The sequence below is a fragment of the Artemia sp. Qi Xiang Cuo genome, chromosome 18, assembly GCF_049724085.1.
Source record: "Artemia sp. Qi Xiang Cuo chromosome 18, ASM4972408v1, whole genome shotgun sequence".
NCBI classification, from domain to species: domain Eukaryota; kingdom Metazoa; phylum Arthropoda; class Branchiopoda; order Anostraca; family Artemiidae; genus Artemia; species Artemia sp. Qi Xiang Cuo.
The window spans coordinates 6242172-6255303 of NC_142811.1; the positions used below are offsets into that span (position 1 = coordinate 6242172).

At 36.0% G+C, this 13132-nt stretch overlaps 1 protein-coding gene across 1 annotated transcript in view; it reads left to right on the top strand.

Moving 5' to 3' along the window:
* LOC148941146 (guanine nucleotide exchange factor DBS-like) overlaps window positions 1-13132 on the top strand; it is a 269621-nt gene that overhangs the window by 98018 nt on the left and 158471 nt on the right. Inside the window, exon 7 of the mRNA XM_089103905.1 lies at window positions 6943-7033. Within this exon, the coding sequence (XP_088960031.1) occupies window positions 6943-7033 (91 nt within the window). The remainder of the gene's footprint in view (window positions 1-6942; window positions 7034-13132) is intronic.

The following is a 13132-nucleotide window of genomic DNA, read 5'->3' on the forward strand; positions in this document are numbered from 1 at the left end:
GGAATCACCATTTTCGGAAAACTTAAACTGGAGACGTGCAGTCCCCCATACTGAACAACAGATGCGCTCCCTATTTATACGGTATAAAACCGGTTGCCGTTGAATATTGGTAGAAGGTTCGTTTGGGCAGAATTACAATACGTAATTTTCTTTTTAAGTAACAAAAGGGATTTTGCCATAGTAGATGGGGTTTTCTTCCATTTTGTGCCGCAAAACGTCAATTTTTCAAAAAGAGGGTCAAAACAATGAGGAATGCAAATTCTATGATTCCTAATTGAGTTTTCATGGTATGAAATAGTGAACGAGAAATTCAGAGCTCCGTCTTGAAAAACAAAGAAAACCGTATTTTTGCAGGGCTCGCAGTGATGTCTCCTGTTTATATGGCATTGCATGAGTGGAAAGCTGGAAGTATAGTATGACATTTGTTGTAATTAATTTAAAAAAAAAACAAGTTTTTCCGAGGGAAGTAAAAAACGAAGTTGAAACTTAAAATGAACAAAAATTATTACTTCACAGCCTATTTAGCATATATTAACAAATAAATAAATTAATAAATTAATTATAACTGGTGATATTTGGATAATTGATATTTGGATAATCAACAAAGCTAGTGCAAATAAATTAACTGGTGATATTTCCCTATGTTTGTAGGATTAAAGAAAATTAGTGATTTACTGAGTCGCAAAACAATACAAGAGTTTTGGTAAGGTTAAAATAAAAATTTTAGGGCACTTTTAACAGTATAAAAATAAAGCATTTTTAGATTCTTGCTTTATTTATTTGTTTTTTTTCCGTAATTTGGCATCACTTTTGCACAATGAGCTCAGTTCAATGATTGACTGTTATTTTCGATCTGAAAAAGACATTTCATGATTGTTTTTCATACCAGGGAACTTCGTATCGAAGAAGTTGTCATAGAAACTTGGAAAAGGGCTAATTCGATTGAAAATTGGAACGGCTAGTGCACTTTTTAATAGTCAAAAGTGACTGGAAGGCAACTAACACCCCTTCCACGCCAACCATTTCTCCAAACACATCCAATCAAAATTTTGAGATAGCTATTTTGTTCAGCGTAGTTGATTTCCAGATAGAGATTATGTTTCTGAGGAGGACACTCTCCCACAGCCATCAGGGCAAGGGTTTTAATTTATGACCTGGGGGCATATAAGAACGATGTTGGCACAATGTATTATTTGTTATTTTTTTCCTTTAGACCATGGCACTTTGTATCGAAGAAGTTGTCGTAGAAACTTCAAAAAGGGCTCCTTTAATTGGAAATAGGAGGGGCAACCATTTTTTTCAGTGTAGTTTATTTGGATATAGAAAATATTTTTTTGACGAGGACACTCCCCTACAGCCCCCAGGGCAAGGGTTGTAAATTATGCCCCGGGGGCATATATGCTTTTTATAGAAAGCCTTTTCGTAGAAACTTCAAAAAGGGCTCATTCGATTGGAAATTGAAAGGGCTAGTGCCCTTTTTAATAGTCAAAAGTGATTGTAAGGCAACTAACACCCCTTCCGCCTCCACCATTTCCCCAAACAGATCAAATCAAAATTTTGAGATAGCCATTTTGTTCAGCGTAGTTGATTTCCAGATAGAAATTATGTTTTTGAGGAGGACACTCCCCCACATCCCTCAGGGCAAGTGTTTTAAGTTATGCCCTGGGGGTGTATAAGAACGATGTTGGCACAATGTATTATTTATCATTTTTTTCCTTTAGACCAGGGCACTTTGCATCGAAGAAGTTGTCGTAGAAACTTCGAAATGGGCTCATTCAATTATAAATTGGAGTGACTTGTGCCCTTCTTAATAGTCAAAAGGGATCGGAAGGCAACTAACACCCATTTCACGCACACCATTTCCCGAAACACTTCCAATCTCAATTTTGAGATAACCATTTTGTTCAGCGTAGTTGATTTCCAGATAGAAATTACGTTTTCGAGGAGGACATTCCCCCAGAGCCCTCAGGGCTGTGGGGGAGTGTCCGGGGAGTTGTAAGTTACGCCCTGAGGGCATATAAGGTTTTTATAGAGAGCGCTGTCGTAGAAACTTCAAAAAAGGCTTATTTGATTGGAAATTCAAAGGGCTAGTGCCCCTTTTAATATTCAAAAGTGATTGGAGGGTAACTAACCCCCCTCTCACGTCCACCTTTTCAACAAACACATCCAATCAAAAATTTGAGATAGCCATTTTGTTCAACGTAGTTGAAAGTTCTGGAAATTATGTCTTTGAGGATGACAACCCCCCAGAGCCCTCAGGGCGAGGGTTGAAAGTTATGTCCTGGGGAGATATAAGGTATATATAGAAAGCGTTGTCCTAGGAACTTCAAAAAGGGCTCATTTAAATGAAAGTTAAAATGGCTAGTGCCCTTTTTAATAGTCCAAAGTGATTAGAAGGCAACTAACACCCCTTCCACGTCCACCATTTCTGCAAACACATCCAATCAAAATTTTGAAATAGCCATTTTGTTCAGCGTAGTTGATTTCCAGATAGAAATTATGTATTTGAGAATGACACACCTCCACAGCCCTCTGGGCAAGGGCTGTTAGTTATGCCCTGGGGACATATATGAACGATGTTTGCACAATGTATTATTTATGATTTTTTCCTTTAGACCAGGGCACTTTTTTTCGAAGAAGTTGTCGTAGAAATTTCGAAAAGGATTCATTCAATTGAAATTTGGAGTGGCTTGTGCCCTTTTTAATACTCAAAAGTGGTACGAAGGCAACTACAGCCCCTCCCCCCCCCACCAATTCCCGAAAAACATCTAATCAATATTTTGAGATAGCCATTTTGTTGAGCGTAGTTGATTTCCAAATAGAAATTATGTTTTTGAGGACGACACTCCCCCACAACCATCAGGGCATGGGTTGTAAGTTATGCCCTGGGGGCATATAAGGTTTTTATAGAAAGCGTTGTCGTAAAAACTTCAAAAAACAATCATTCGATTGGAAATTCAAAGGACTAGTGCCCTTTTTAATAGTCGAAAGTGATTGCAGGGCAACTATCCCCCTCTCACGCCCCCCATTTATCCAAACCCATCCAATCAAAATTTTTTGATAGCCATTTTGTTCAACGTAGTTAAAAGTTTTAGAAATAAGGTCTTTGAGGATGATAACCCCCTCAGAGCCCTTGGGGCAAGAATTGTAAGTTTTGCCCTGGGAGCATATATGGTTTTATAGAAAGCGTTGTCGTAGAAACTTCAAAAAAGATTCATTCGATTGGAAATTCAAAGTGCTAGTGCCCTTTTTAATAGTCAAAATTGATTGCAGGGCAACTAATACCCCTCACACGCCCACCTTTCCCCCCAACACATCCAATCAAAATTTCGAGATAGCGATTTTGTTCAAACGTAGTTGAAAGTTCTGGAAATTATGTCTTTGAGGATGAAATCCCCCCCCCCACAGCCCTCAGGGAAAGGGTTGTAAGTCATGCCCTGGGGGCATATAAGGTTTTTATAGACAGTGATGTCGTAGAAACTTCAAGAAGGGCTCATTCGATTGGAAATTGAAATGGCTAGTGCCCTTTTAATGGTCGATAGTGATTGGAAGGTAACTAACACCCCTTCCACGCCCACCATTTCCCAAGACACATCCAATCAAAATTTTGATATAGCCATTTTGTTCAACGTAATTGAAAGTTCTTGAAATTATACCTTTGAGCAGGACGATCTTCCCACAGTCTTCAGGGCAAGGGTATAAGTTATACCCTGGAGACATATAAGGTTTTCATTGAAATCTTTGTCGTAGAAACTTGAAAAAAGGCAAATTCAATTGGAAATTCAAAGGTCTAATGCCCTTTTTAATATTCGAAAGTGATTTCACGCCCACCATTTATCCAAACACATCCAATCAAAATTTTGGGATAGCCATTGGTTTCAACGTAGTTAAAAGTTTTATAAATTAGGTCTTTGAGGATGACAACCCCCTCAGAGCCCTTGGTGCAAGGGGTCGTAATTTATGTCCTGGGAGCATATACGGTTTATATAGATAGTGATGATGTAGAAATTTCCAAAAGGGCTCATTCGATTGGTAATTAGAAGGGCTTTTGCCCTTTTAATAGTTAAAAGTGATTGGAGGATACCTAACTCCCCTTTCATACACACCATTTCTGCAAACGCATCCAATCAAAAATTTGAGATAGCCATTTTGTTCGACATAGTTAAAAAGTCCGGATATTATGTTTTTGAGGATTACATTCTCCCCACACCCCTAATGGGCAAGGGTTGTAAGTTATGCCCGGGGGGTATATAGATGTTTTTTTTTTTTAAAGTGTTTTTTGTAGTTTTACCACTGATGACGTTCACTGCATATGCGACCGAAATATCTGGTATTTTTTGTCAATTTCTTTCACTGTTTGTGAAACACTGTCTTTTAAAAGGATTTTATCCCTGTTTTAACTTTTATTTATCGTAATGGAAGGGCAGTTTGGTCTCCGAAATGATCTACAACCCTTGCCCTGAGGGTTGAGGGGCTTCATCCTCAAAGACCTAATTTCCAGAACTTTAAACTACGTTGAACAAAATGGTTATCTAAAAATTTTGATTGGATTTGTTTTGGGAAATGGTGGGCTTGAGAGGGGGATTAGTTACCCTTCAATCACTTTCAACTATTAAAAAGACCATTAGCCCTTTTAATTTCCAATCGAATGAGCCCTTTTTGAAGTTTCTACAACAACTCTTTCTTTAAAAAACCTTATTTTTCCCCAGGGTATAACTTACAACCCTTGCCCTGAGGGCCGTGTGGGGGCTGTCATCCTTAAAGACCTAATTTCCAAAACTTTCATTTACTTTGAACAAAATGGCTATCTCAAAATTTTGATTGGATGTGTTTGAGGAAATGGTGGGCGTGAGAGGGGGGTTAGTTGCCCTCCAATCACTTTTGATTATTGAAACGGACACTAGTCCGATCAATTTCCAATCTATTGAGCCCTTTTTGAATTTTCTACAACAACGTTTCCAATAAAAATTTCATTTACCTCCAGGGCATAGCGTCTGTCTATTTCCCAATAACCAATACTATATGTAAATTAATTTAAAAAAAAAATCCAAAAAATAAGTTTTTAAAAAAAAGTAAAGAACTCTAATAAACCAAAAATGAACAAAAAAAGAATCAAATAATCTAGCCCTTTCAATTTCCAATCGAACGAGTACTTTTTGAAGTGTCTACAACAACGCTTTCTATAAAAGCCCTATATGTCCTCAGGATAATGGGCCAAGTTCATAACTTGCAGCCATTTCCCTGGGGATTGTGGGGGATTAAGTCATCCTCAAAGACATAGTTATTGTATTTTTCGACTATGCTGAACAAAATGACTATCTCAAAATTTAGATCAGGTGACTTTGGAAAAAACGTGGGAGGGGGTCTAGTTGTCCTCTATTTTTTTGGTCATTTAATAGGGCACTAGAGCTTTTAATTTCCATTCGAATGAGCCCTCCTTAAATATTCTAGGACCACTGGGTCAATACGATCACCCCTGAAGAAAACAACAAAAAAAAAAACAAAAAAAAAACAAACAAACAAATAAACACCCATCCGTGATCTTTCTTCTGGCAAAAAAATACAAAATTCCCAGTTTTTGCAGATAAGAGCTTGAAACCTATTCAGTAGGGTTCTCTGATACGCTGAATTTGATGGTGTGATTTTCATTATGATTCTATGAGTTTAGGGGGTGTTTTCCCACCTTAAAAAAAAAAAAATATTGCAAATTTTCCCAAGCTCCTAACTATTGATGAATAAAGTTAAACTCAATGAAACTTATATATTTGAACTCAGCATAAAAATCCAATTCTTTTGTTGTATCTATTGGTATCGAAATTCTTTATTTTGGTTCGGTTACTATTGAGCCGGGTTACTCCTTACTTACAGTTCGTTACCATGAATTGTTTGATCATTTAGCTTCTCAGTCTGAAATTTATCTCCGTGTGTCACTGATTACGTTTTTTCCCAGAATAATATTAGAAATGGTTTTCAAAAGTGTGTAATAATGGAAGGAAAGATCAAAATTTGACTGATAAAAATATCCTACATATTATAAAGTAATAATTTCAGGATATGCTTCCTAATACAAAATAAACTATAACGAGTAAGAACAAATACTGACCAATAGATAGTGGCATAGATATAACAAAAAAAAATCCTTTATTTTTGAAGATTAATTTTTAGCTTTTTGGCTCCATGCTTCTTTCCACACTTAGTTATTGTGGTTAACAGAGAAAAATAATTGAATGACGCGTGTCTGTTGTCAGGCTCCGTCACATTCCATACATTTATATCAATTATCTTATTCTCCGGCGTAACTACTAAATGAATTATTTTTTTTCTGAACCAAAAAAAAGCTCAAATAGACTGAGTCCTGATTTTTGTTTATCAAAACCGATACACAAAGAAATGATGATTTCTTAGGAGCATAAAATTCTATTAGTAGCCCGCAAAAACTAAAATATTAATTTATATAGCTTTCAAGTCTTTCACCGGCCAGGATGGAGATAAATTTTATTATACAATTATAAATATCTAGAAAACTCAAGCACGCAAGTTTTCAGTAAAGCACTAGTTTTTAGATTTTCAGAAATGTCGGAAAATGTCACGGGTTATTTTATTTGAGCTAGTTTTGTGGATGTATCTTACATAATCTGCAAAGGAGCATTTTGCTTGTTTTAAGTTTTAACTTCCCTCTTTACTTCTGCACGAAAAACATCATTAGAAAAAAGGGGTTTTGGCTTAATATTTCTTCCCACACTTTGTCATTTGTGGCAAACAGAGAAAATAATTGAACGCATTGAAACGTCGTGTGTCTATTGTCAATTTCCGTCACATTTGATATAAATATAACAATTATCTTAAGCTCTAGCGTAACTGCTAAATGAATTATTTGTATCTGAATGAAAAAAATTCAGCACAGTATTCATGAAATAAATTGAATGTGCTTTTACCTTTCAGTCTCCAAGATGCCGACCTTGGCTTTGTACTGATCATTGATCGACGTAATGACAAATGGAATGCTGTCAAGAGTAGTCTCGTCCGTATTTCTGTAAGTGTTTCACAAGTCACATTTTGACAAAAAGCCATCCCTGATCATGAAAAAATGATAAAACATATTTACTGCTATCTTTTAATGTCACATTGTCTGTGATGAATTGCATCAAAGTTGTGGCGTGGAATTTTAGGTTTTGCTATTCATTCAAATAAAATATAATGTGCATCGGGACTTCTGGTGCTTTCTGATTTCAGGGGAAAACGTTTACGTGGGATTGAGTTGCTTCCTTAAATTCTTCAAAGTAGAAACCCAACAAAAATACCTCGAGCTGGTGTGAATATAAACAAATGATTGGAAAGTTACTCGTCGGCTATTGGAAACACGCCCAAAAAGTGAAGTTAGGTTAATCCTAATGAAAAATAACAAGACATGATGATAAGATAATGCTTTAAAAATAAAATTATGGAAACTCAACCTAACGTAACCTAACCCAACCCCCACCCCTACCCCTAATGTGCTAATATATAGCCCAAATTATACAAGTCCAATACATTCTGTCCAAGTCCGATGCATTGTATCATCCATCACTTGTTTTTGTAGCTATGAAACTGGTTTTCTGATATTTAACCTAAGCATAATTCTTGAATGTGTTTCCAATAACTGAGAAGTACCACTGGAAAGAAGAAAAAGTTAATGCAATTAAGTTATTAAATGTATCAAAAACAAAGGCTATGTGCTGCTCACGAAAGCCACAGGATACAGTTAAGCCAGACCTGAAACTTAGTGGAGAGAGTATCCAGTGGGTCGACGAGTTCCCTTACCTTGGTAGTCTGATCACCAGCGACAACAGTCTATCAAAATACATTAAAAGATATCTCGCCCTTACGAGTTCCAGTTTCAGGACCTTATGCCCATATGGCAAAGCAAGGATTTGTCTCTGTGGCTTAAGACACGACTTTTCGATACCCTGATCATCCCCATCGCAATATACTCATGTGAAACATGGACGTTGAAGGTAAATGACAACCGTCAACTCACAGCATTTGAAACTAAGTGCCTCCACCGCATCGCCGGGATCACTTACCTTGATAGAATCTCAAATGTCTAACTTCTCGAGCACCTTAAAGTACAACAAACAATTCTCTTGAAGATCCAGCTCCAGCAACTTCGATGGCTCGGTCACGTACAACGTATGAGTCTGTCCCGTCTCCCAAAAATCACCTTCGAAGGCCAAATTCACGGTTCTTGTCCTTGTGGTCGTCCCCAAAAAAGGTGGAAGGAAAACTTTGCACCTCATCGCCTCTCGGACCTTCTTCGCCTAGCAGAACACCGTGAAGCACACAAAAGACACATCCACGCTATTACGAAGAAAGAGACCCCAAGAAGACCTTCAAGGACGGATAGGACTTAATTCAAGTAAGTCAAGTATCTAGATTAGGCATTTTTCAATTTCTATTCTGTTTTAGTGTGTTTTGTAATTTGTTTTGTTTGTTATTTCCTTGTTTGGTATATATAAAATAAAAACAAATTGTGTTTCAGGAGTTGTTCCTAAAGAATTGGGAAAAATTTAAACTTTATTGTAAAGAGCGAGGTGTTGAAGAGGAGGCGACCCCCTTCATATACGTAATAATTTCTCTTCGTTTTAACTTTGAATGTTGTTCTTACTTTCAGTTGAAATACCTGTTTTTTTATTTAATTTCTAATTGTTTTTTAAATAATCCCAGGAAATCTGGCCCCACCTCCATGGAGAAATCCCCTCAAACAGAAATTTCCTTTAGACAATTCAATCCCGGTGAAAATTTACCAAGAACAGTTACCTTTAACAACTCTACGCTTAAAATTGAGACGAAAGAGAGAAAGCAAGACATATATAAAGAATGTTGTATAGGAATTCTTGCAAATTCCTCCAGTGCATAATTTCCCCTGACAAGTTCATCCCAAGGAAAGTTTCCTCCCCATGGAAAATTTCCCCGTGAAAAAACCCTTGCAAGAAATTTGTCCCCGCCCCCAACCCAAAATGTATGCATCCTTCCCAATAACAAATACTATGCGTCTTTCTGGGTCTTTCGACAATGATGAACAAAATGGCTATCTCAAAATTTTGATTGGACAATTTTTGAGAAAAAGGGGCGATGGAGGGGACCTAGTTGCCCTCCATTATTTTTGGTCACTTAAAAAGGGCGCTATAACTTTTAATTTTCGTTCAAATGAGCCCTCTCACGATATTCTAAGACCACTAGGTTGATACGATCACCCCTGAAAAAAACCCCATCCGGGATCTTCCTTTTGGCAAAAAAAGTACAAAATTCCACATTGTTTAAAAATCATGCAAATATTCTCAGGCTCGTAACCGTTAATTGGTAAGACTAAACTTAATAAAACTTATAGATTTGAAATTAGGATAATAAGTCGATTCTTTTGATATAACTATTGGTATCAAAATTAGGGTTTCTAGTTTTTTAGAGTTTCGGTTACTATTGAGCCGGTTCGCTCTTTACTTACAGTTCGTTACCACGAAGTGTTTGATAAATGATTTGAAAGAAAGACAAGTTTTTGCGATTAAGTTACTGGTATTTTGTTTCTAGACTAGGCATTTTTCACTTCCCATTCTGTTTTTGTATGTTTTTTAATTTGTTTTGTCGGGGATTTCCTTGTTTGGTATATATCTTTTGCGTCCCTGGTATATCCCTGATATATGATTCCTGGGCTGTTGAAGTATACTGATCTATTTATCTATCTATGCAGACATTTGAAACGAAGCGACAGAGGTGAAACGTTCCAAATGAGAATATCCTACGGTCTTGCCCAGCATTATTAAAAAACAACACAATCAGAAATTAAATTAAAAAAACAAGTTATTTCAACTTAAAGTAAGGAGCAACATTAAAACTTCAAGCGAACAGAAATTATTATGCATATGAAGAAGGTCACCTCCTCCTCAATACCTTGCTCTTTACGCTAAAGTTTTTTTTAAACTATTAAAAGAGCTTATTTTTATAATTAAACGGCCTTTAATTTTCTGGAGTCATTCTTAAATAATTAGACCAAAATTCAAACTTTCAAACAGTTCGTTGTAACGTACTGTAGGTAAGGAGTGACACGGCTCAGTAGTAACCAAAACTCTAGAAAACGGAAATTTGATACCAATAGATATATCAAAAGAATTGTATTTTTTTTGCTGATTTGAAATATATATGTTTTATTAAGTTTAGTTATACCCATCAAAGGTTAGGAGCCTGAGAAACTTTGCCTGGTTTACGAAAATAAAGGGGGAAAGACTCCGTAAAATTCATGTAGAATGTAGAGGCGTCCAGCTCTTATTTGCAAAAATGTAAAATTTTGTACTTTTGGCCAAAAGAAAGATCACGGACGCGTGTTTTTTTTGTTTTTTTTTTGTTCAGGGGTGATCGTATCGACCCTGTAAGCCTAGAACATTAGGAGAGGGCTCATCCTAATAGAAATTAAAAGTTCTAGTGCACTTTTTAAGCGACAAAAAACTGGAGGGCAACTACGCCCCCTCCCACGCCATCCTTTTTCCCAAAATCGTCCGATCAAAATTCTGAGATTGCTATTTTGTTCAGCATAGTTGCAAGGCTTAATAACTACGCCTTTGGACATAAAATGACCCCCCAAAGCCCCTAGGAAAAGTTCTTAAAGTTATAAAATTTGCCCGTTGCTTACGTATAGTATTTATATAGTATTAATATTTTTGGAAGTATGCATACGTTTTTTGGGTGAGGAGGGGAGGACGAATTTTTTGCTGGGGGGACTCTGCGCGGGGAGAATTTTCCACGGAGAAGGAATTTTCCTGGGGATGAACTTTTCAGGGGAAATTGTATACTGGGGCAATTTGCCAGGTTTTGTATACGAAGTTTCGGTACTGTTGCATTAGCTGGAACCCACGCGAGAAGTGAAGTTTGGTTAATGCTAATGAAATAAAAAAAAATATTATGAAAATATAATAGTTTAGAAACAAATTTCACCTATATATTTGCACATTCGGTGGGGGGGGGAAAGCATAGCATATATTAAATACGTAACCTAGCCTAGGTACCTCCCCCCCCCTAAACCACAAAAAAACAATAGTTCAAATATTGTAAACGCAGTGACAAACCTCGGTTTGCAATCAAATTCTCTATTTCAAGAAATCCGTTTGAATAGTTTCTTTTATCATCTATCTTGCGTGGGTTCCAGCTATCATGAAACAGTACCGAAGTTTCTTTACATGTCTTGCCTTCTTCTTTACTGACTAAATTTTACGCGTGGAGGTGTTGTAATAGTCCGGGGTAAATTTTCCCCAGGACTGAATTGTCCAGAGGTTAATTCCGTGCTGAGTGGGGTTTTTCCGTGTTGGTGCAGCCAGATATCCAGGTGTTATTTAAAAAATTATCAGAAATTAAATTTAAAAAACAAGTTTTTTTAACTGAAAGTAAGGAGCAATGTTAAAGCTTAAAACGAACAGAAATTATTACGTACACGAGGGGACGCCCCCTCGTCAACACCTGGCTCTTTATGCTAGATTTTAAATTTTGTCCTAATTTTTTAAAAACGACCCCTTAAACACAAGGGTCGTTTAATTAGAACAATAAATAACTTTTTTTAAAGTGCCGAAAATCTTTAGCGTGAAGACCGATTTGTTGAGAAGGGTATAACCCCACTCGTATACGCAATAATTTCTGTTTGTTTTAAGTTATAATATTGCTCCATACTTTCAGTTGAATTTTTTCTTTTTATTTAATATTATAAAGAACGAGGTATGGGTTGAGTGATAAAAAAAAAAAAAATGTTTTGTCGTGATTTAAAATCATTATAAGTTCTGTCTCATTGTATATTGCAGTTTCTATTTGTATTAAGTTAAATTTCTTCATTAATTGTAATTTCTATGTAAGCCAATTCTTGTTTATTTGAGTTTTAAGTTCACTATTTTCTTAAGAAACTATGTTTTATTTAGATTTAATACTTTGTAAGACCTAATGGCCTATGGTTCAGAAAAAAGTTCTATGACTGTATTTTTGCTCTCGTGTAAATTTATTAAACTATTAAATAATTAGTTATTTAAGTTATATTATTTTATAGTTATATTTAAGATACACTCTTTTATTTTTGGGTACAGGATCATATGTGGTTTGGTAACCGCTAAAAAGGTGTCTTAGATGTTTTGTTACATCTCAAATTTTGGCACTGCTTCTTTGACATACTTGGAATAAGCTCAATCAGTGATGACTGTCTAAAACAAACGAAAGAAGAGAAGAGTTAGCCTGTAATTAATTGTACAATTAATTAATTGGATTGTGTAATTAACAGGAATATATTAATTATCTTTCTTGTACTAGTAAGATAAACGCCCTACCGCTCAAGTTGTTCATTCATTGACGCATAATAGAACCGTTTTTTTTCCCTTAGTTTCTTTCAGCTTAGCGTGAGACAAGACAAAGAGAAATAACGGAACAGATGGAAATTATATAATTTGGGCTATATATTTGCACATTAGGGGTGGGTGGTGTTGGTAAAGTATTTGGACAGTGTGAAGTTTGAAAACGATTCTTACCGCATTATATGCAGAATAATTGTACTTAACACATTAGGCATGCTAACCCGCTATACTTTACGCCCACCTCTCCACCCTAATTGGCAAATATATATCCCAAATTTGTTCCTAAAGTATTATATTTTTATCTTACTTTGGTATATTTAATTAGGATTGAGTGTTAGAGAAACATATTAGAAGAATATTAGGTATGGCGTATATCATACAAGTGCCCATATTCTTTTATTTAAATAGCTATCGTAGTACTAAGAAATAAATGTTAAATTCTGCTAGTTTAGTAATTACAGAGAAAAACGAGATTACTTCTTAAGTGCAGTAGCCAGTGCACGGAGGAGTTTACACTTCTGTTCATACGACCCTCAACGGGTTGTTGTATGTTCTGATACTTGGTAAGTCTGCTGGTTAGGGCTGAAGCTGGGAGAATAGATTGCTGTTTCTCGTTTACTAAAACCTTTTGTTCCATTTTATTATAATACATTGCCTTCAATGTAACAAATTGGCAAGTACAAGAACTGAAGGGCACTTTCGTAGTTGCTGTAGCAGTGTCCTACTATTATTTTATTAGCACGATTTTGAACATCTTATTTCCGCTGTCAGTGTTCTGA